We start from the raw sequence: 21,284 nt of genomic DNA on the forward strand, positions 1-21,284 counted from the left end.
ATTCAATAAACTTTTTTGTGGCCAGCATTCTAAAAGAAAAGTTTTTACTGTGTGACAATACTTATGACCTGACTAGGTATATTTCGTTCAATCGACAAGAACACCGCAGTTACTTTATTTCCTTAAAAGAATCCTTGTCCACCTGATGGTTGTCCGGAAGATATCGCTCTTAGCAATAAGACCCATTATTGTACTTTCGCATTTAATGTTTTGCAGTTGTGTTTATTTTAGTGTACAACCAAGCATGTTCTACTTTATTAGAAAACTGGATGTGTCTTCAATAATAGAAGCCATGATTAATGCAGAGACAACTGAGATATTGTCCATAAATTTATTTGAAATCAAGTATCCTGTAAAAGGCTGCGACTCGATTGTGGTTTCGCCTATACTGACGGCTACGAACAACGCTGCCACGTTATCGCAATAAAAATTATCCTTATGTTATTCTTCTTGAACTCGATGTACTTCAAATATCATCATCGTTCTCCTGCCCTTCTCCCAGTCGTCTGGGGTCGGCGCAACATGTTTTCTCCTTCCACAATCGTATATCATATACCATTTCTTCGCTTACTCCCCTCTTACATATATCGTCTTTCACGCAATCCATCCATTTCTTCTTAGGTCTACCTCTTCCTCTATATCCTTGCACATTCATAGTTAACATTCTCTTACCAACCTCATTTTCATTTCCTTTCATCACATATCCATACCATCCGAAACGCGTACTTCTCAGCTTCTAGGTCACAGTTGCCACTTTCAGACTTCCTCTAACACATTCATTCCGTATTCTATCCATTCTCGTTACACCACACATCCATCGCAACATTCGCATCTCTGCGGCATGCAATCGCCTTTCATCCGATTTCGATCGATGTACGCCAAATATAAGCCAGAAAATTTAAATTTAAAACAAAATATATAATAATATATACCTACAAAGAAAATAACAATATTTCGTTAGATTTATTTATTTCATAACAAAATTAAAAACGTTTAAAATAAACATAGATTCATAAACATTTCTATAAAATTAGTACAGATTGTACACGACGTACCTATTGTACACGATGTACAGGAGTTATCTGGTTATTAAAAATATATAATAAACGAACAAACAAAGATTATTTACATGATTTACATACAAACGTTATAAATGTCATTTTTTTTAAATACGTCTTATACACTACACAATCGAATTCATTTCAAAAAGTGAGAAGATATCCATTTTCGTATCCTATAACTCGAATCCATAACCCTAAAACGACGAGTAAGGTTTAGGTCCTAAGCCTTTTCTTTCTTCTTCTATATCGTTCCCTTACTGCTGAGGATCGCGACCACATGTGACGTTCCTCCACTGTGTTCGACCATGGGCGGCACGTACCGCAAGGTACAGACTACCACTAAGTGCAGAGGCTCCTAAACTTATTTTTTCTACTGCCCACATTGAAAATAAATTATTTTTTACTTATAAACCACTGGTAGCGAGAGCTCAATCGGTGTTTAAGAGTCCTCCTAGGTGAAATTACAAATCGCCTCCCAAGCCTCTACCCAACGCCCCCCTTTAAGTCAATCAAGATAGTTATTGTTATACTATGCAGATAAGATGTTTTTCTTTACCTATGCGGAAGGCATATGTATCGACTACGGTTTTTAGACTAGAAAAAAGATTTTTACAAACTTGGATATCCGACCCTTTGCTTTTCATGTCGACGATTGTTTCTTTGTTATAGACAAAACATTTAAACGGAATTTAATAAGGCACTTTCTCAATATTTCTCATTAGGGTTACTTGTTCCAGTTAAAAACTCATTTTTATTTAGTACGTAAACGAAATTCAACTAGTATATTTTTGGCATAACTAGAAATATTGCTTTAAAAATTTAGTAACGGAATACTTTTTAGAATGGTTTATAAAATTTAGTGTTATAATTGTTTGTCAATTCACAATGTTTAGTAACATAAAATGAATTTTTACCGAAGCAAATCTTAATTAATTTTTATTTTCTAAATAATCAGATCTTAAATTATTTATATAATTTCATAGTTAATCCTTACTTAATTAATTATTCACAATAAGGCAGCAAAATTTCCATTTTCAGCTTAGAAATAATGTTATATTTTATAATCATAAAGAAATATAATGTATGCGACTGTGCAAATTAGCTTCCCCTGCCAAACGTATTTTAACAGATGAACAATGACGTCATCGTTCTAGCATATACTTTGCTCTGTTTCTAACTTTTTTACCCTTACGAGTAATTTTATAAAATTTTTGAAAAACTTTTCGTATATATTATATATTATAATATTTAGGGTAAAATTTTAAAATCAATATTAAAAATAGGTAGGAATTGGTGAATTGAGTGATGCATTTTTATTAAGGAGAAACCATAATACGTATAAAACGTGTAAAGATAAATAAAGGGTTATATTATCCTTTTTTATAGTACACATTGCAGTATTTAGTTAGGTACGAAGGCACTATACGACAGAACTGCTGGCCATCTGGTTGACGCCGCAGGTTCCGTCGCCGCGGTACACCCGATAGTATCCCTGTTCCCCCCACGACTTCCCCCACGAATTCTTTATCGTCCAATAGGGAAGGTGCTTGTGGAACAGAGGGTAGTCTGCAAAAAAGTCAAATCATCATCAAACATCATTAGATCACTGAAGTAGGAAACCTATGGAAATGAAACGTCAACTAAAAATTCGTGCCACTGTGACGTCATCTGGCCACAAAACATGGCGGTTTTAGTGCTGCCCAGAAGATTTTAATGTTAGTAGGTTTTATCGATAAACGTTCTTGGCTTATTTTATTTTAAATATTGTTGAGTATGAATGTATTTGTAGAATTTATACTTTAATAGGAATTAAGTATATTGTTATGTGCAAAGATGATGTGATTTAGATATTATGTGAAATCTAAGACGAGTTCGTGCTTCAAATTTTCCAAGTAAACGATATGACGATTTTTAAAATTTGCTACACTGATTTTATAAAGTTGTCGTTTGCCGCAAAACATAAAGATATGGCATAGTACAGTGCCATCAGCCCATTTCTAGCATGCTGAATGTTATCGTATTTTGAGTACGTGTTTTTCTTAGACTATTACAATCTATTTTAATTGTTTTGCTGACTCTAAAGTCCGTAACAGACTACCGCAGTGCACCTCAAGGAAGGTGCACCGCACCATTTGAATCACTCTCACTTGAGAGTGATTCAAATTTTAAACTTATCAAGGGACCGCCTGATAAAAAAAAACACCTACAGAACATTTATTCGTTAATGAAATTACAAACGTCATTCCTTGTGACTTCCTCTCTAAAATCACTTAATTAATAAATATTTAACGAATTTACAATAGTGTTTTACTCACTGCGGAATAAAACTATTTTATTTAAAGAGTTCCGAAGAGATTTTGTCGGTAGCCTTTTTCCCGAAATATCTAAACAGAATGTCTAAATATGTTTTGATGACATATTTTAAAGAGGTATTTATGATTAGTGTCATGATGAATAGATTCTGACCGAAAAATGGTGTCCGATATTTCGGATTCAAATATATTATTAAGTGTATAATCTATCTTTCGGATGAGTGCTCCATAATGAATTTAAATATATATAGATAATAGTTTTGGGGCATCGACTTTCTTGAGATCCTATAAAATATGTTTTAATTATTATTTTTGTATGTTTTAAGCATGATAAAATTAGAAATTTTATATAAGCAATCATATTAAATCGATATCAAAGTCAAGAAATAATGTACAACCCAAAACAGATGGCCGAACTGACGTGACAATGACATTTGGCGCGCTAAACATGGCGGATTTTCGGCCTCATTAGACGGAGACGGAGACATTTACGTATATTCATGTTTCATTTTATGTACGCACTGAAATACTGTTATATTGTTTTCCTGCGAGTTAAAGTGCTGAGTAAGAACGAGATAGATATATGTTTATGTGTGTGCCTTCAAAATGGGTGCTATTTATATTAGCAATTGTATGTATAGAACAATATGTCGTGTCCCTACTATATAGGTCTATGCATTAGATATGTTTCGGTACATAGTTGTCGTGTAACTCGTAACGAGTTATAAGACTTTGTTGGGACGCACGTCCCGTGGACAGATTAATAAATAAAAATCTAACGATACATATTTGTACGACTTATATACAAGAATGACTACCACGACTTAGGAATAACATCATCTAATAAAATCATAAAAACAAAAAAAAATCATAAATACAATGGTGACACGGACCTCAAGTCTCAAAGTTAGTGACGACATTCATGTTGTGGTGTCTATGAGCGGTTTTCAAATTGAAATCATATATTGCAATATGCTTTTCTCGAATGTCAAAAATTCCCAGCAACAGTTCCCAAAAAAAAAGTAACAGTGAGGTCGAAAACAATTGAAATTTAGATCTACTGTGAGCAGGCTGACTTCAGACTTTATAATATTAAGCCGTGATCTTGCCACCGATCTAAACGAACAAAAACTAACCTTTAGCTCCGTATCCAACGATTAAAACACCATGGTCCAAATTCGTGGGATTACACAGCATCTTCCAAGGATGGGATATCCCTCCCATGTAGAACTGCATGGCGTTCGCGTTGATGCCTGCACATATAAAAAATACGTGACACGCAATTGATTCAATAACAATATCGTATATTTAGGATTTCTGGAATTATTGAAATATTATTTCTTAATTAGTTCTCATAATAAAACATGACTCAGTTATGATACAAACAAACAACCTTGCGGTTTTGTGGTCCGACTAGCTACCTTGTTTTAGATGATTTTCCTAATTACCCGCAATTGTATTAAATAAACGCTTTATTCCGGTATGAGGATTGATTTATAAATATAGTTCTAATTAAGCTGTTACCGAGGTCTGGCTACATGAATTCTACTACCGACTTTCAGACGTGAGGTCGAAATTTCATTTACTCTCAGATACTGGTTATAGAGGAAGCCATTATAAGGGACGTTGTGAACCCGGATGGACAGATACCACAATCCTGCCTACTTTTTTCGTGAAGCAGTAATGATGCATTCCGGTCTGAAGGGTGGAGTAACCGTTCTACTATAGAATTGAGACTTAGAACTCATTTTTTAAAGCGGATAACACCATTTACTGGAGTAACAACCAGTAATCACTTAGTACTAGACTAGGTGTTCCACAATAATAATAAGAACGCTTCATATTCCACCGATACTAATTAAAGAAAATCAATTACAAGGCGCGTATAGATTGCGTGAAAATAGTTATAGCATTTCATGGACACGATTTAATTTATATTTTATTCTTTCGAATTTAGAGATCATTTTACAATACCGATCGATATGGGTCCGTGGTTCACGAGCCATTTCGCCATGTCAGTTTCGTTTGAGGTTATGTTAACTGCGCCGCTGATCTGCACTCTGGCTATGCTCTTGTTGAACACGCACTTGTCGTCTTCGCCTTCATATGGATAGTCTGTCTCCAGTTCTAAGCCGCCTAATTGCTCTATCGCTCTGAAGGAATACAAAAAAAACCATTCATCACTCTGAAGGAATACAAAAAAACCATTCGTCGTTATGTCCATACGAACATTATAATACATGAAGCAGCAATTGTCAAAACTGTTGGAATGAGAAAAAAAAAAAAAAAGAAATTAACTAAGATGCCGGAATACCTGTTAGAATCTCGGAAAGACGAATTCGAAGTTACCGAAAATGAATCTATTCCTAAGAGAGATAACTAAAACATACATTAAAAACAAAAGTAAGCAAAGTTAGGCAATCCAGACGCTTAGTAACAGAAATTGACATAATTACTTCAGCACGCCGCGTAGGACACCGGTGACCTACATGGCAGTCAAAGGATTAATAGCCTTGATGAACACTTAGAATATCCTGATAAATTATATGACCCAGGAAACGTCCGATATATCAGCTATAATAAGTACAAAATTGCATTAACTGGGTATTGATTTTTTGTACTTTGTGAACAAGAGAGAGCAACTCCTTAATCCAGAAAAAGGCAACATACATAAATAAATGGCATAGCAACATGAGCACTCACAGCCTATATATTATAATGTACAAATTTGTTTTGAATTAATTCAATTCCATCCAAAAATCATAAAATAAGTTTTAAAGAAAAATGGACGGTAGTTAGCAAATTATACAAATATTCGAAGAAATAATATGATTTCAATAAGCAACTTAAGATTAAATCGTAAAAGGAGGTTTAAATAATTCCATGAAAAATAAGGCACTAGTAAATTTAATTCCATAATAAAAGTGTATCTTAATGACAATATCAATAGGAGAATGAATTTCTCTGTTATGTGATAGAGGACTGAAGGACTGATGACTGAAATAAAACAATATACCGCATTTAACGTATCAACCCACACCGGCAAACAAAAGGGCACGAAAGCGAACACGAATAGACAAACAAATTTTTATAACGTTTATCAGACGATGAATAATTTATGGAACGTAAACAGTCAAACTCTGTTTGTTACAAACATGAATGGTTTGATTCGTATATTTACAAAATATTATAACGTATTCATTGTTTATGAATTTTATAAATTATTCAGGAAATAACTTTTGTCATTGCACCATTTGTATGTTATTTATTGTCAATCCTGTTATTGTTGTAAACAAACACATCCTGTTATTTAATTAAATTAGAATATTTTGACACATTAATTCAATTGAGAATTTCATAAATAAAAATAATATATTAAAGATTAAAGCAATTGAATCTTTAATATATTTTTATTTATTTATATAACGTGTATTACTTTCGTTTGATTCGCCTGTTTGGTAAATACTTCCTCCAAAGCAGTAATTTGTCCCTGTAGGATAACCATCTATCTAGACTTCAACTTCTAAGTAGAAAACGATATTCACATTTTGATCTCCATGGGCTCTGTTAGCCATTCCTCGCCAAGCAGGTTTTGGCTGCACCCGTTAAATAACCTAAAATCCTAGATTTGCAAAGTACATACCTGTACGCATTATCAGGTAGACCCCCGTTACATCCTTCGTCAAGTTTATCACAGTCCACCAGCTCTTGCTCAGAGAGTGACAGCAGCTGTCCAGTCTTCAACTTATATTGACCCTCGACATTGCCTAAGTGAAATTATAATATTTTTTTTTAATATCACGCCTTAAGACCAAGAGCTAAGATTGATTTCGGTTTACTGGTGGCAGGACGTCTTGTGAGTCCGCACGGGTAAGTACCACCGCCCTGCCTATTTCTGCCGTGAAGCAATTATGCGTTTCGGTTCAAGTAGTGGGACAGCCGTTGTAACTATACTGAGACCTTAGAACTCATATCTCAAGGTGGGTGGTGGCATTTACGTTGTAGATGTCTATGGGCTCTGGTAACCACTTAACCTGGTGTTAATAAGTACTTCCATCTACTCCCCAAATTAGAATCATGTATACTATGCAGATATATACGGAACGGTAGGGCATGTTTTTGCGGCGAAACAACCATATTCTGGTTTGAAGGGTACAATAGTTGTTATGTCAATACTATGGATACTTTTATCTCGTGTCTCAACGTTGGTAGAGTAAATCGCTGTTTGGGGTCTATGATGTTGAATTATTTAGTTTAAAATGACTGTAATCAGCATTATTTATTACAGAGAAGAAAATTCGATTAATTTCCTACTCACCAGTAACGCTAAAGGCCCAGCAGCTTCCGCACATACCCTGGTCTTTAACATCGGTAACAGCGTCATAATCGCGCCAATCGAATTTATCGGGGATTTCAATCTTCGGGATTTCTGCCTGCCTCATTGGAATCTGATTGGTATCTCGCAAACTAGGTTTCAAGCCAAGATATTTCTTTCCAAACTCTTCAAAGGACAAATCGGCGAATTGCGTTATTCCATATACGGCGGTACCGCGTTCGTGTGTATTCAATTCGTGAATTTTTCTTACATTGCCCTTAAAAATTTCGAATCTCCTACGCATTTCGGCGGCATCGTCTATGTAATTCGGTTTGTGTGTCGCCAAAAAATCATAAAACAAATGTTCAGCTTGTATGTGGTGGTACAGATCAATTGTTGCGCTTTCTTGATAATCGCATGTCACTCTGAAGTTTGGTGGATGGTTTGTCCAGGGTCGCATCCAAACGTTCACGCGGCAAAATTTATTCAAGCTCTCGTCACTAATATGTTTACAATCCGATCGATTCGTCAAAGCTGTACAATTCGTCAGGCCGACTTCAACTTTCATTCTGTAGTGTATACCGGCGACCACTTGTTTTTCTAGCGTGAATATTCTTAAAATCTTTTGTTTCCTTGGATTCGGGTATCGGGCCTCGATGTGTTTTAGTGCTTCATTAGCCAGCTGCAACGCCATTTCTGCACTTTCGAATTCAACATGCGCTTCTAATGGTGTTTCATCGTCTTCGCAACTAACGTCGATGTTCTTTCCGTTGGCAGCCCATAACCTTTCGAATACTTTAGAAACGCAATGTCTCCTGGGTAGGTGTTCCAAAAACTGACAAGTCGTGACGTCATCGACCCACTCATACTTTAGACACGACGTGTAACCGACATCGAAGTCTATAGTAGTCACTTTTCCTGTTGTTATCTTAGTCGAAAATGAATTTATTTGAATTACCCTTTGTTTATACCTATGAACGGATGCCATTTCCAGTTTATCCAAGGATTGTTTTACTAATTCCCGAATTTCTAAATCATTCGCGGAAACATTTGCCGAGTTTAAGGACACCGATCTTTTTTGGCGCGTTGCCGGTTCTACGCACTGGACATTGATTTGATAGATATCTTTTGTATTTGGAACGAACCATACGAAAGAAGTGCACGGTTTCGATGATTTGCTACCGTCCAAGAAGCATTGAAGAGGACTGTTTTCAATATCTACCTCCTTAGTGCAGTTCGTTGATCCAATCAGAAATGAAACTTTAATAGGTACATCTGAGTCAAGACTGGGAACTAGATAAGGTGTGCCTAAATGAATTAACTTATACTTTTGGTCTGGATTCTTTTCGAGTTCTTTAATAGAGCTTTTAATTAATCTTCGTATAGATATCCCCGAGACAGTTTCGAATTCGTTGTCATCGTCACAGATCACAGAAACCGACTGAACGACTAATTCGTCATCAGGCGAAGGCCAAAGTCTTCCATAGCATAACTTGTGATCCAGCGCCTCAATTTCTTCGCAGCCTCCGAGTTCATTCTCGTCGGCGTGACGCAAACAGAACGTTGGTGCAACTTCAATATACATTTGAACTATATTTCTACCCATCTGTTTGCCATACTTTATTGCGTGTACAGTTATCAGTTTGTACAGATTATTTGTGTCTGATACTTGATTTAAATATTGATTTGCACGTTCGGCATAATAATTTCTTAATTCTTCATCTATGTAATCACCATCATCCAATGTTTGTCTTTTCACTTTCTTCTTTGCTTCGGTACGTTGGTTACAGGTAATTGTGGTTGTTTTTTTTCCTAACCAAGGTCGACTCCATATTCTAGCATGACACTGAAGAATGCTACTTCCGTCTTTCTGCTCGCAAAAACTAGGATTCTGAACTGCTGTTGAACACGAAGTCGGTACAGCGCTAAAATGAATGTTATAAATTTTTCCTGACACCGTTTGAGTAGTTACACGATTAACATCTATAACTTTATGGATAAAATCATTTTTTTCTAAACGTGCATATTCATGTAATGATTCTTGTGCTAAAACTTTGAATTTCTTTTCAGAAGGGTCTTCTTCATGTTTACCACCTATTAATGACTTTCGCAAATTCAGTCGCTTCTTACTTGTGAACTTATTAATATGAAATTGAGTGTAATTTAGATCAGACTCTTTTATGCCGCCTACTACGTTTCTTTTAGATCTTTCGTTACTTTGTTTACAATCCACCTCTATGTTTGTTTTCTTCAGCCATGGTTGTTCCCAAACTTCAGAATGGCATTGATAATGAGTCTCCTCGCCTGTCGGAGCAGCCACGAAGTCAAGTCGTGTCAAAGTCCCAGAAACAACTTGAGTGGTCACTTTATTTAGACGTACTACAGTGTGGGGCTTTGTGTTGCCACTTTCTTTTAAGAACTGGTTCAATGATTGTTGAGCCAGTTCCTTATAGTGAGGGGCGGTTAGGTCAGAATCTGTTATTCCACCTGGTACGTTTCTTTTCGATCTTTCGTTACTTTGTTTACAATCCACCTCTATGTTTGTTTTCTTCAGCCATGGTTGTTCCCAAACTTCAGAATGGCATTGATAATGAGTCTCCTCGCCTGTCGGAGCAGCCACGAAGTCAAGTCGTGTCAAAGACCCAGAAACAACTTGAGTGGTAACTTTATTTAGACGTACTACAGTGTGGGGCTTTGTATTGCCGCTTTGTTTCAAGAACTGATTCAATGATTGTTGAGCCAGTTCCTTATAGTGAGGGTCGGTTAGGTCAGAATCTGTTATTCCACCTGGTACGTTTCTTTTCGATCTTTCGTTACTTTGTTTGCAATTTACTTCTATGTCTGTTTTCTTCAGCCATGGTCGTTCCCAAACTTCAGAATGGCATTGATAATGAGATTCCTCGCCTGTTGGAGCAGCCACGAAGTCAAGTCGTATTAAAGTTCCAGAAACAACTTGAGTGGTCACTTTATTTAGACGTACTACGGTGTGGGGCTTTGTGTTGCCACTTTCTTTTAAGAACTGGTTCAATGATTGTTGAGCCAGTTCCTTATAGTGAGGGGCGGTTAGGTCAGAATCTGTTATTCCACCTGGTACGTTTCTTTTCGATCTTTCATTACTTTGTTTACAATCCACCTCTATGTTTGTTTTCTTCAGCCATGGTTGTTCCCAAACTTCAGAATGGCATTGATAATGAGTCTCCTCGCCTGTCGGAGCAGCCACGAAGTCAAGTCGTGTCAAAGACCCAGAAACAACTTGAGTGGTAACTTTATTTAGACGTACTACAGTGTGGGGCTTTGTATTGCCACTTTGTTTCAAGAACTGATTCAATGATTGTTGAGCCAGTTCCTTATAGTGAGGGTCTGTTAGATCAGACTCTTTTATTCCGCCTACTACGTTTCTTTTAGATCTTTCGTTACTTTGTTTACAATCCACCTCTATGTCTGTTTTCTTCAGCCATGGTCGTTCCCAAATTTCAGAATGGCATTGATAACGAGACTCCTCGCCTGTCGGAGCAGCCACGAAGTCAAGTCGTATTAAAGTTCCAGAAACAACTTGAGTGGTCACTTTATTTAGACGTACTACAGTGTGGGGCTTTGTAGTTCCATTTTTTTGCAAGAACTGTCTCAGTGATTCCTCTGCCAACAACTTATGCTTTTCATCGTGTGCATCTTGCAACTGTAGACCACCGACAAAATCTAAGGAGTTATTGGTACGTAAATCGGTACTCTCATTTACGGAAGGAGTATCGTCACATGATACTTTTATTTGTGTTCCGTCTTCTATCCAAGTTCGATCCCATATTTGTGCCTTACAGTTTCTTAACGGTTCATCTTCTAAAACATTACAAGTGTTTATGTCAACATTTACATCATTTCTGCAAGAAGTATAAGCCACTGTAAATATTATTTCTGTTAATAATCCTGCATTGATTTGAGTTGATACAGAATTCACATCCACTATCTTTTGTTTGTTATTTCTATTAGATTTAACATCTAAGTACATTAAACTCTCTTGTAGCATTTCAAAAATTTTATAATCATCAATTTCAAAGGTTTTTCTAATATTTGAACGTGTGAATGAGCTTTCGACAGGCCTCTCCAAGCATGTGAAAGATACATCCTTGTCTTTCAACCAAAGCTTTTCGAATACAACAACGTCGCACACTTTGGATCCGAGATCCTCCACTGTTGTGCAGTTCTGTCTTAATGATATGGGAGTATTTTGGCTACAGTTTAAACGATCCAGGACCACTAAAAATTTTGTTAATATTCCCGAAGTTTTTTGCACATTTGCATCAATTATTTTGGATACTTTCATTGCATTTTTTTCATTAGATTCTTTTTCAATTTTCTTTAACGAGACTCTTACCATCATTTGTAATATTGGGTCGTTAGGCGGAACAGTTCTTATTGTATTAAATATGCTGCTATCGGGTTCTTTGTAACAAAAAGCTGTCAGTACATGAGGATTTTTCGTATCGGTACTGTCAAGAATACCATTGCAAACTTTGATTTTGTTATCTCTCAACTCACAATTATTTTTATCGCAGGGGATAATCACTCGAGCTTGAATATATAAAAAGCGTTGAAAATTTACATCCTCTTCTTCAGCTTGAATGATCTCTTGTAAAACTCTATTTTTTATTTCCAAATCAATTTCGTTCAAGTAATCTATCATTGCTTGCGCAGAATTGTACAATTCCATTCCATTTTGTAGACTTTCTTTTAATTTGCGATATTTTTGAGCTACAGAAAATACGTCTAGCTTGTCATCGAAACTTCTTCTTGACCTCGAATAGACTTCTTCGTCACGATTCAAATTAAAACCAGCAAACTCGAAAAAATTTATGAGATCATCAATTGCTTTCTTTTTATCATTTGTCAAACCGGTTTGTTCTTTCTGATCAAATTGGCGATTCACATTTTCTTGACCTTGGGTGGACTTATCTTTAAAAACAACCTCTTCAGTCAAGCCATCGGCTCTTGTAGTAATCAATACTTGCTCTGTACTACTGACAACTGTATATTCATCGTGAGGTATAATTTGTTCTTCTAAGCCCTTCATTTGATCATCAGTTAGGGATTTTTCTTGGTTTAGTTGTGTTTGAACATCGTTCGCATGCACTGGTTTGATAATGTCATCCCCAGCCTCATCTTTTTTGTCAGTATTAATAATCTCATTATTTTGTCCAAAATTCTCATCCAGTATATCACCATTGTCACCAAATAACCATTGATCAGTGCAATTGTTCGATAAAATAGATCTGTATTTAGCACCACTAGGTAATCTAAGCCATGGTTTCTCGAGTATAGAAATCCGACATGGTGTAATCACTTGGCAATCTTCCGATTGATTTTCAGTGCATGTATTGTTATTTACTAAGAGTGTTAAAATATATCTTACACCGTTAACCACCTGTAAACGGATAAATTATATATTATATTACTTAAAATTAGATCATAGGCATATTATTCATTACTAATCAATTTTAGAATACGTGTATACATAGCCTTTTTATTGCTTTCACCTAGACGCATGAAGTCGCAGTCTAATTTATATTGTATAAGCCCACAAATCGGATTGCATGACTGCTTCGCAGCAAAAATAGGCGATATAGTGGTATCTACTTGTCCATGCAAATTTATAAATTCTTTAGATTTGATTTGTTATTAATCGATGTTATTCGTTTATAGACTTGACAGCTAAATTAACTAAGCTATTCTTTAACACCAAAAATTATGTACAAATTGGTCTGCCAGGTCATTCGTATTGTCTTAATAACTAAAAAAACGGACAAACAAAAAATTTAAAATTATTTATGTTAAGTCAATGAAATCTAAACACCGTCATATTATACTATCGATAAGTGTACAGACACGTCTAAGCGATTCAGTTTAAATATTTACCTGTACTTGTCTTTCTACATCGACGACAGAGATTAGACTATATTTTGCAGTATCGTCGTGTCTATCAAGATGATGAACTGCTAACGAAGCCAGTTCTTGAACACCTGCTGCGTCTACATCGACACGTGTGGAACATCCTATGCAAGGACTGAAGTCATCTTTCCTTGGTGCCGCGATTAACTGTTCAGTTGGCGAAACCTAAAATATTACACCACACGTCTAATTTGCTATTTACACCCATTGCGAGGAGACCATGTTCAAATGCTTTGTATAATTAGTCTTGTATATACATATGTATTTAATAAATTTTTTGTACAGTGAATACGTATGGTATTTTGTATGTTGAAGCCAGAATACCCCAGAGGTTACTGGCAGTTGAATAAGTAGGCAAAAAAAAACCTTCGAAGGCAAAAGATCATAGGGCCAACCTGATCACCATTCGATTAGCACTGTTATGCGTAAAACCAAACACTCCTCACTGTAAGACCAATGAAGGGAAGATGGTTTACGGTACCCTTCAGCAGTGTTTCGAGAGACAAGAATACTTAAGATATTACTTTTATATTTTCCAACGCTTTACTCACTTTTACGACGCCCTTGGTATTATCAATGGGCACGCGGTCAAAGTCCCGCTTATACTCCAGCTGACCTAGCCTTCAAGCCGGCAATAAGGCGTCGGGTCAGACAGATACACGATGATAGTACGTATCCGTGAAGGTTCACAATAATAGGATTTTTTAATTTATCCCAGTTTTGACTTTTATTGTTTCATACATGTACTAACTAAGCCATACGTGAATATATTATAGGTAGATATTTATTTCGTTAAATTGTAACATGCCATAGTCGCATCACTCGATGCGAATACACTTTTAAGTCATACAAGCAAAGCCACTGGGATTCTAAAAAAACATTGTAAATAATTCATGATTAACTTACTGTATTAAATTCATTTTCACTATCGAAATGTATGGGATTCTGTTCAGTTATTTCTGTGGTCTCTTGCTGAACACTAACTCCCTGTTGATCAGGTAGCTCCTGACAGTGAATTTCATTCAGGACAACCACACCCTGCTCTTGTGAATCCTGTACTGTGCTACTACACCTTAAGTACTTGATTGACTCATGATTATGAATATCAGCAACTTGCAAGTTGACTACTATTTTACTAGAGGTCTCATCCTGAAAAATAATAATTAGCTCATGTGGGGAGATAAACCATCAAATCAAATCAATCATGACCCATTTAAAATGTAACTATAATATTTCTCTTATTATTATTACCCTTAGCTGGACACAGCCTAAATCAAATTAAACTGACAAATAATGTTTAATACTAATGTGACGTGCAAAAAAATATATTGTGATGTGTTTCATTTTGTGTACTAATACAAAGAACAGAATAATTGCATACTTGAAACACTGCCAAATAATTACTTATTTAATACCATTGTTATATATAATGTTTGCCAAAAATATCAAAAACATTATTATATACAGTATACCTAGTCAGGTCATAAGTATTGTCACACAGTAAAAACTTTTTTTTTAGAATGCTGGCCACAAAAAAGTTATTGAATTCGAATTTCGAATTGTTCATGAACATAAAAATGTATACTTTTAGAATTTTACTCATTTTTAAATATGGAGTGGATGCTTAAAGAAGGCCGTGTTGCAGTTATTGCGTTGCATCGTTGCGGTTACGCGCCAATTAAAATTTTTAACATACTGAAAATTTTGAATATAACCAAAAGATTCGTTTATCATACCACCAAACGATACAATGAAGACTCTAGTGTAGATGACAGGTCAAGAAGTGGTCGCCCTCGGTCTGTTAGGACTCCAGCAGTGATAAAAGCTGTGAAGGCGCGAATTCAAAGAAATCCCAAACGTAAGCAGAAACTGTTGGCCCTTCAGATGGGGTTAAGCAGAACCACGGTGAAAAGGGTGTTAAATGAAGACTTAGGGCTTCGGGCATATCGAAGAAAAACAGGACATCGTTTGAATGCTCGTCTAATGGACCTGATACTGAAGAGATGCCGCGCTTTGTTGAAGCGGTACGCGGGAAAAAAATATCGGGAAATTCTTTTTCGGATGGAAAAAAATATCGGGAAATTCTTTTTCGGATGGAAAAAAATATCGGGAAATTCTTTTTCGGATGAAAAAAATTTTACCGTAGAAGAGAGCTACAACAAACAAAATGATAAGGTGTACGCACACAGTAGTGAAGAAGCGAGCAACCGTATTCCGCGTGTCCAACGAGGTCATTTTCCATCTTCGCTCATGGTATGGTTGGGAGTTTCTTATTGGGGCTTAACAGAGGTACATTTTTGTGAGAAAGGTGTAAAAACTAATGCAGTTGTGTATCAAAATACAGTCCTGACGAACCTTGTGGAACCTGTTTCTCATACCATGTTCAATAACAGGGAATGGGTATTCCAACAAGATTCGGCGCCAGCTCATAGAGCGAAGAGCACACAAGACTGGCTGGCGGCGCGTGAAATCGACTTCATCCGGCACGAAGGCTGGCCCTCCTCCAGTCCAGATTTGAATCCGTTAGATTACAATATATGGCAACACTTGGAGGAAAAGGCGTGCTCAAAGCCTCATCCCAATTTGGAGTCACTCAAGACATCCTTGATTAAGGCAGCATATTGACATGGACCTCGTTCGTGCTGCGATAGACGACTGGCTGCGCAGATTGAAGGCCTGTATTCAAAATCACGGAGGTCATTTTGAATAAACTTTAGTGTCATAAGAATCTATGTTTTGTTAAGTTCATTTTGGTATATGAATGGTTACATAATGAATAAACTTGTTTCAATTATTTTACATTAAACATGTGACAGAATTTATGACCTGACTAGGTATTTGCACAACAGAGCCCGAAAAAGACATCATAGAGGATCAATTTAATTCAAGTTGAAAACATGATTTTGGAATTTATTTGTGAATGCTGTAGCATGTAGACTACACAGCAGTGATGTGAGTTGACCAAATTTAAGCACGTCCATAAGGTAGTAACCGTATGCTGGAGCAGTCTTTCTTGATGCAAAAAGACCCTTCAATGTGATAAAATATAATATCATCAAAAAAATCAGTTGTGTGGAATCAATGAGTACAATAGGATATATTTATAAAAGCTCTAATGTATGTTTGTTTACATTTAAGCATTTAGAAGTACGTAATTTTAATCTTTATTTTGGGATAGTACATCGAATTATAGTTTGAGGTCAAATGACTATCTGTGATATGTTCTCAATCTTTTTTTAGGTCTAGGAATCTCAGTACCCTTGAGATTTTTTCAAAGTTATTCAGTAGATCTCTAGATCTCGGAATCTAGAGACAATAAGAGTATGCACCATAAACTGTTTGCCTCCACATCTTCCTATGCGCAGATGAGATTTTTGTACCTTAAATTAAGATTTTTGCTTCTACTATAACCCAGATGAAGCAGATACATTTCCACACCTTCACACTCTTTATGGAGTCAAAAAGTAAGAGAAGTCTTGTCAGGGTGAGAAACCTTGATTCAAACCAATTCTCAGATTTATATTTTTTCAAATTTGTTGTAATTCAAATATATATTTTTGGGTAAGGTTTAGAAAGGTTACATTTATGTATTCCACAGTGTCATTAATTTCAATTTTTTTATAAAGCTTGAAATCGCAGTAAAGTTACTACTTAGTCATTATAAATACTTCAAATCTTTTATAGTTCAAATTGATAGCCTGAGGCTGATGATAACCTTTTAGATAAGAACATACTACAAACTTTTATTATTTAATTAATGATAAACATAAATCTAAGTTTAACAGACAAATGAGTGAGTTATATGTTACTTATGACGACGCTTGCAGCTGAAAGTAAGTATTGTACTTTTTGACGAAACATGTTGCTGATAACTCTATTTCTATAATCTGACGAAGCATGTTGCGGATAATAACATGTACTTTTAGGTTAGGAATATTGTGTTCTTTTTTTTATAATAAACAAAGCTAAATTAAAAAAAAAAAATTGTGAGAGACATGAAGTTAAGCGATTAACAAAGGCATTTATTTGCCTTACAACAAGACAATTGCTTTACAGCAGAAATAGAATTTATGGTAGTGTGACAGTGGGTGTACAGCATGTCTTACTACGAGTAGCAAAGTAGTTTCTTAAAATAAGCATCAATGGGCTTAGGACTCATCAAATTTAGTAGTGAAACTAATAAGGATACTATTACTATCTATGAATGATGGAGACATAAATGGCCAGAAATATTGTTAGAATAAAAAAAATACATTTAAATTTAGAAACTGTCATTCTCATTTGAACATTCATTTTAACAACAATCTTGTGTGATATTTATTTGCCAGGCTTATTTGGCAGTTACACTGAACTGAGATGTATTATTTAAAAGATCAACAATTGAAACAAGAATTCAGAATAAAAGAGTTTATCATTAAGATATTAAAGCATTCCATAAAATTAGTAGTGGCATAGATGAGAAAGAATGCCATAGGGAAAGAGGATGGTTAAGTCAATACCTGGCCATAAATTAAGGATTGTATTAAAGCCAATAAAGTATTTTATTAATCAATTTCATTATTTTTTTATGTCTAGACTAATGCATACTGCACTAATAAATGGTTTATATAAAAGAAGAACAGTAATGTGTTAATTGGAACAATATTTTTAGCAAGACACTAACCAATAACTGAAAGAGGTCAGGGTTGTATACATGTGTACCTTTAATATTAATAACCAGCCATTAAGAGAATGCAATTTGTTTTCATATTAAAATTAGCACAATTTTGCAACATTTACATTAAAATCACTTCAAAGTACATCTTGAAATTAATCATGATTTTGGTTTATTGTCTTATTAGGCAAATGTGAATCAGACCCACTTATTAGAAAATCGTTGCCAAAGCTTATTGATATCAAAAATATTGATGCACAGCCCTACTTCCGCAGCACTGTCTACCGTAATATACTTTATTGTGATCCTCCCCATTATCAGCCCATTTTTGTCTTAAGACTCTTAATTATTTACACAACTGTGGCTGGTTTTTAGCTCGTTCCTGTCTCTCCGGATGTAGAAATAATGAATCATTAGACATTGCAATAAAGATGATCTCATTCAGAACATTATTTTAACATGTCAAAAACAATAAAAAGCAGATACTCACGATTTCTTCAAAATTCTGCAGAACGCCTACTTCGGTTTTATAAACCTGATTAGGTAAATCGTTGTAGTAATTTATAAAGCCATGTAACAGTTTTTGCCGTCGTTCAAGGCTTACATCGCACGAGCAATTATAAATTACAATTATTTGAAAAATCAACAAATATGCACTCTTTAAAGACATTATGAATTTACACAACCATATCGTTACATAAATTCTACATTAATAACATATCGGGCGACGGGCTATCTGCAATTTTGCACACAAATAGCCTCATATATAAACATTCAGTGACTGAATAAAAATATCTACTTGTCATTAATTTGTAAACAAACGTTTTGAAAGGAAAACAGTAATTGCCCTACGTCATAAGAAGTACAGAGTGGTATTCAGGAGCAGCCGCTTATTGTAAAATATTTACCTAAAGTTAGTACCTATTTTAAAGCCAGATCGATTTTTTAACCAGGCCGTTAAGCTGCTAAAATATTCGTCCGAATGTTCGTTTCTATCTAATTAAGTAAATAGTTACAGAAACAATAGCACAACCTACTTGGACATACTCTGTATATATAATTTATTATAAATGGACTACGGCAAGATGAAGAAATCTAGTCTCGGTTGTACTTTGTAATAGATTCTGTTGGATAACTAGTATTTAGGTAAGAAATAAAAGATATCAATATGAAAAACCATCCCAGAAAACATTGTTTTTATTAAATACGTTAAATCAAATGTTATCTCAAAATTCTAAATTAAAAACAAAATATAAAAAAAGGATGTATAATTCCAAACATTAAAAGAAAATTAAAATTTTTGGAAACTGGATTTTAAAACCATAAACCCAATAATACCTCATTTAACACAATATATAGCTGCTCGAGTTTTTATTGCCATCGATGGTTAACGAGCTCGCGGTCTATCTGGTGGTAAATTGTCTCCCATCGTCGCTGGTAATGCCGATGGACACCTAATAGCTCAAGGGCAGCTGTTTCGCGAGTGCACCGATTACCGGAACACTATAGCAACCTACTGAGAAGAAGAATTGGCTCCACGTTGAACTCTTCAACGAGTTCGACTTGCAATCTAGCCCATTGAGTTTCTCACCGTATCTTGACAGTGGGTAGCGATTTCGATTTGGTGGTAGATTCTGAGAAGCATTGCTCTGTCTAGGGCTAGGGTTAGGAACTATCCCCAGGTGGAGCTCCGTAAGCTCACCATCCAAACAGGTAAAAGTTGTAATAGCCCATTAGGCTACCAACGATTAGGTAGGGGGAAAAGTATTAGAGTTGCAGGCGTCTAATATAAGTATTAGTCGATAGGGTGGATCCGATAATAGACTGCATTAGAATAACCTTCAAATAAAATATTGCTTGGTATGTGCAACGAATCCAGTACCGTAACAAATACGAGTACAAACAGAGAAATAAGGCGGATTTAGTTTAGTAAAATTACCTATATGAAATGTATTTTGTTCCGTGCTTTTAATTCGAAGTGTTTAAAAGTTGCGCTTAGTGTAGAGATCACCGTGATATTACATTTATATCATTACATTTGTTAGAAACATATAACTAGATTCTAAAAATAAAAATAAGCAAGAAGAATTTTAAAATCCTTTTATCAGTTTTATTTTATTTTAATTTTCATGCAAGTATCTCATAGTAGTCCGTGATTTCATGACACTGGCATACATAGATAGACTTTTTGGCGGGAACGCGAGGAGTGAAGTTGTGCGATTTGTTTTATTTTGTTTATTTGGTGTTTCTTTAGGTTTAAATATGTAATAACGGTGATTTATTAACTGTTTAATATCTGTGAAAGTGCACAAATGTGGGAAAATGAAACAAAGCCGCTGGACGTATCTTCTCGGGATCCTCCAAAAAGCCCACTGAAAAAGTCTCCGTAAATAACCACCATTTTACTGAGATTATATTTCATCCCATATCATCTCATTTCATTTCGTGCCACATGCCATGTTTCATATCAATCAACTTCATTACATTTCATATCATTTCACTTCATATTATCATTTTATTTATTTATTTATTTATGTACACACAGAAAACAAGACAGTACAGAGTAATAGGAAAATTATGTACAAAGGCACTGCTTTTTTCTTTGAGAAATCTCTTCCAGCAGACCTGCGAGAAGATAATGAGAATAATAATAAAAAGTGATAAGTGTGTGTAGAACAAATAACACATAACTAAAATAACAAATACAACATGAGAATTATAGCACATACACATAGCAAATATTATAAGTAACACAGTAACACTCGTATATGCGAAGAGTATAGAACCATGATCATTCGGTTGATGAGAGATAAAATTGTTTGACCTTGTATTTAAAAACAGAAACAGACTTGCAAACTCGGATGTCAGCCGGCAACGAATTCCACAGTCTGACCGCGTGCAGCGTAAAGGAGTGAGAATAGAAATTGGTTTTGTGGGAAGGGAATAACAAAATAGAACGTTGGTTGGACCTGCAGGGAGCATCAGGAGAACGAATGAAAGAG

The 21,284-nt window shown here is 35.3% G+C and overlaps 1 protein-coding gene across 1 annotated transcript; it reads right to left on the reverse strand.

Moving 5' to 3' along the window:
* Positions 1-952: 952 nt before the first annotated feature.
* LOC114246464 (uncharacterized) lies at positions 953-19,163 on the reverse strand. Its single transcript, XM_089738538.1, has 8 exons — positions 18,773-19,163; positions 14,535-14,777; positions 13,596-13,793; positions 7,692-13,104; positions 7,017-7,140; positions 5,348-5,526; positions 4,510-4,626; positions 953-2,627 (listed from the first exon to the last, which is right to left on the reverse strand). Exons 1-8 carry the CDS (start codon positions 18,950-18,952, stop codon positions 2,482-2,484), a joined length of 6,600 nt encoding a protein of 2,199 aa, XP_089594664.1. The 5' UTR covers positions 18,953-19,163; the 3' UTR covers positions 953-2,481.
* Between the last annotated feature and the right edge of the window lie 2,121 nt (positions 19,164-21,284).

The sequence above is a fragment of the Bombyx mandarina genome, chromosome 25 (genome assembly GCF_030267445.1).
Source record: "Bombyx mandarina strain Sakado chromosome 25, ASM3026744v2".
Classification (NCBI taxonomy): Eukaryota; Metazoa; Arthropoda; class Insecta; order Lepidoptera; family Bombycidae; genus Bombyx; species Bombyx mandarina.

What these genes read in the sequence shown, in the direction of transcription:
- LOC114246464 (XM_089738538.1), bottom strand. Translation starts at nt 18,952, where the DNA reads ATGTCTTTAAAGAGTGCATATTTGTTGATTTTTCAAATAATTGTAATT. An exon ending in TGCAGAATTTTGAAGAAATC is followed by an intron (nt 14,778 to 18,772) that starts GTGAGTATCTGC and finishes ATTATTTTTCAG; the next exon opens with GATGAGACCTCTAGTAAAAT. An exon ending in CTGGGCCTTTAGCGTTACTG is followed by an intron (nt 7,141 to 7,691) that starts GTGAGTAGGAAA and finishes AATTTCACTTAG; the next exon opens with GCAATGTCGAGGGTCAATAT.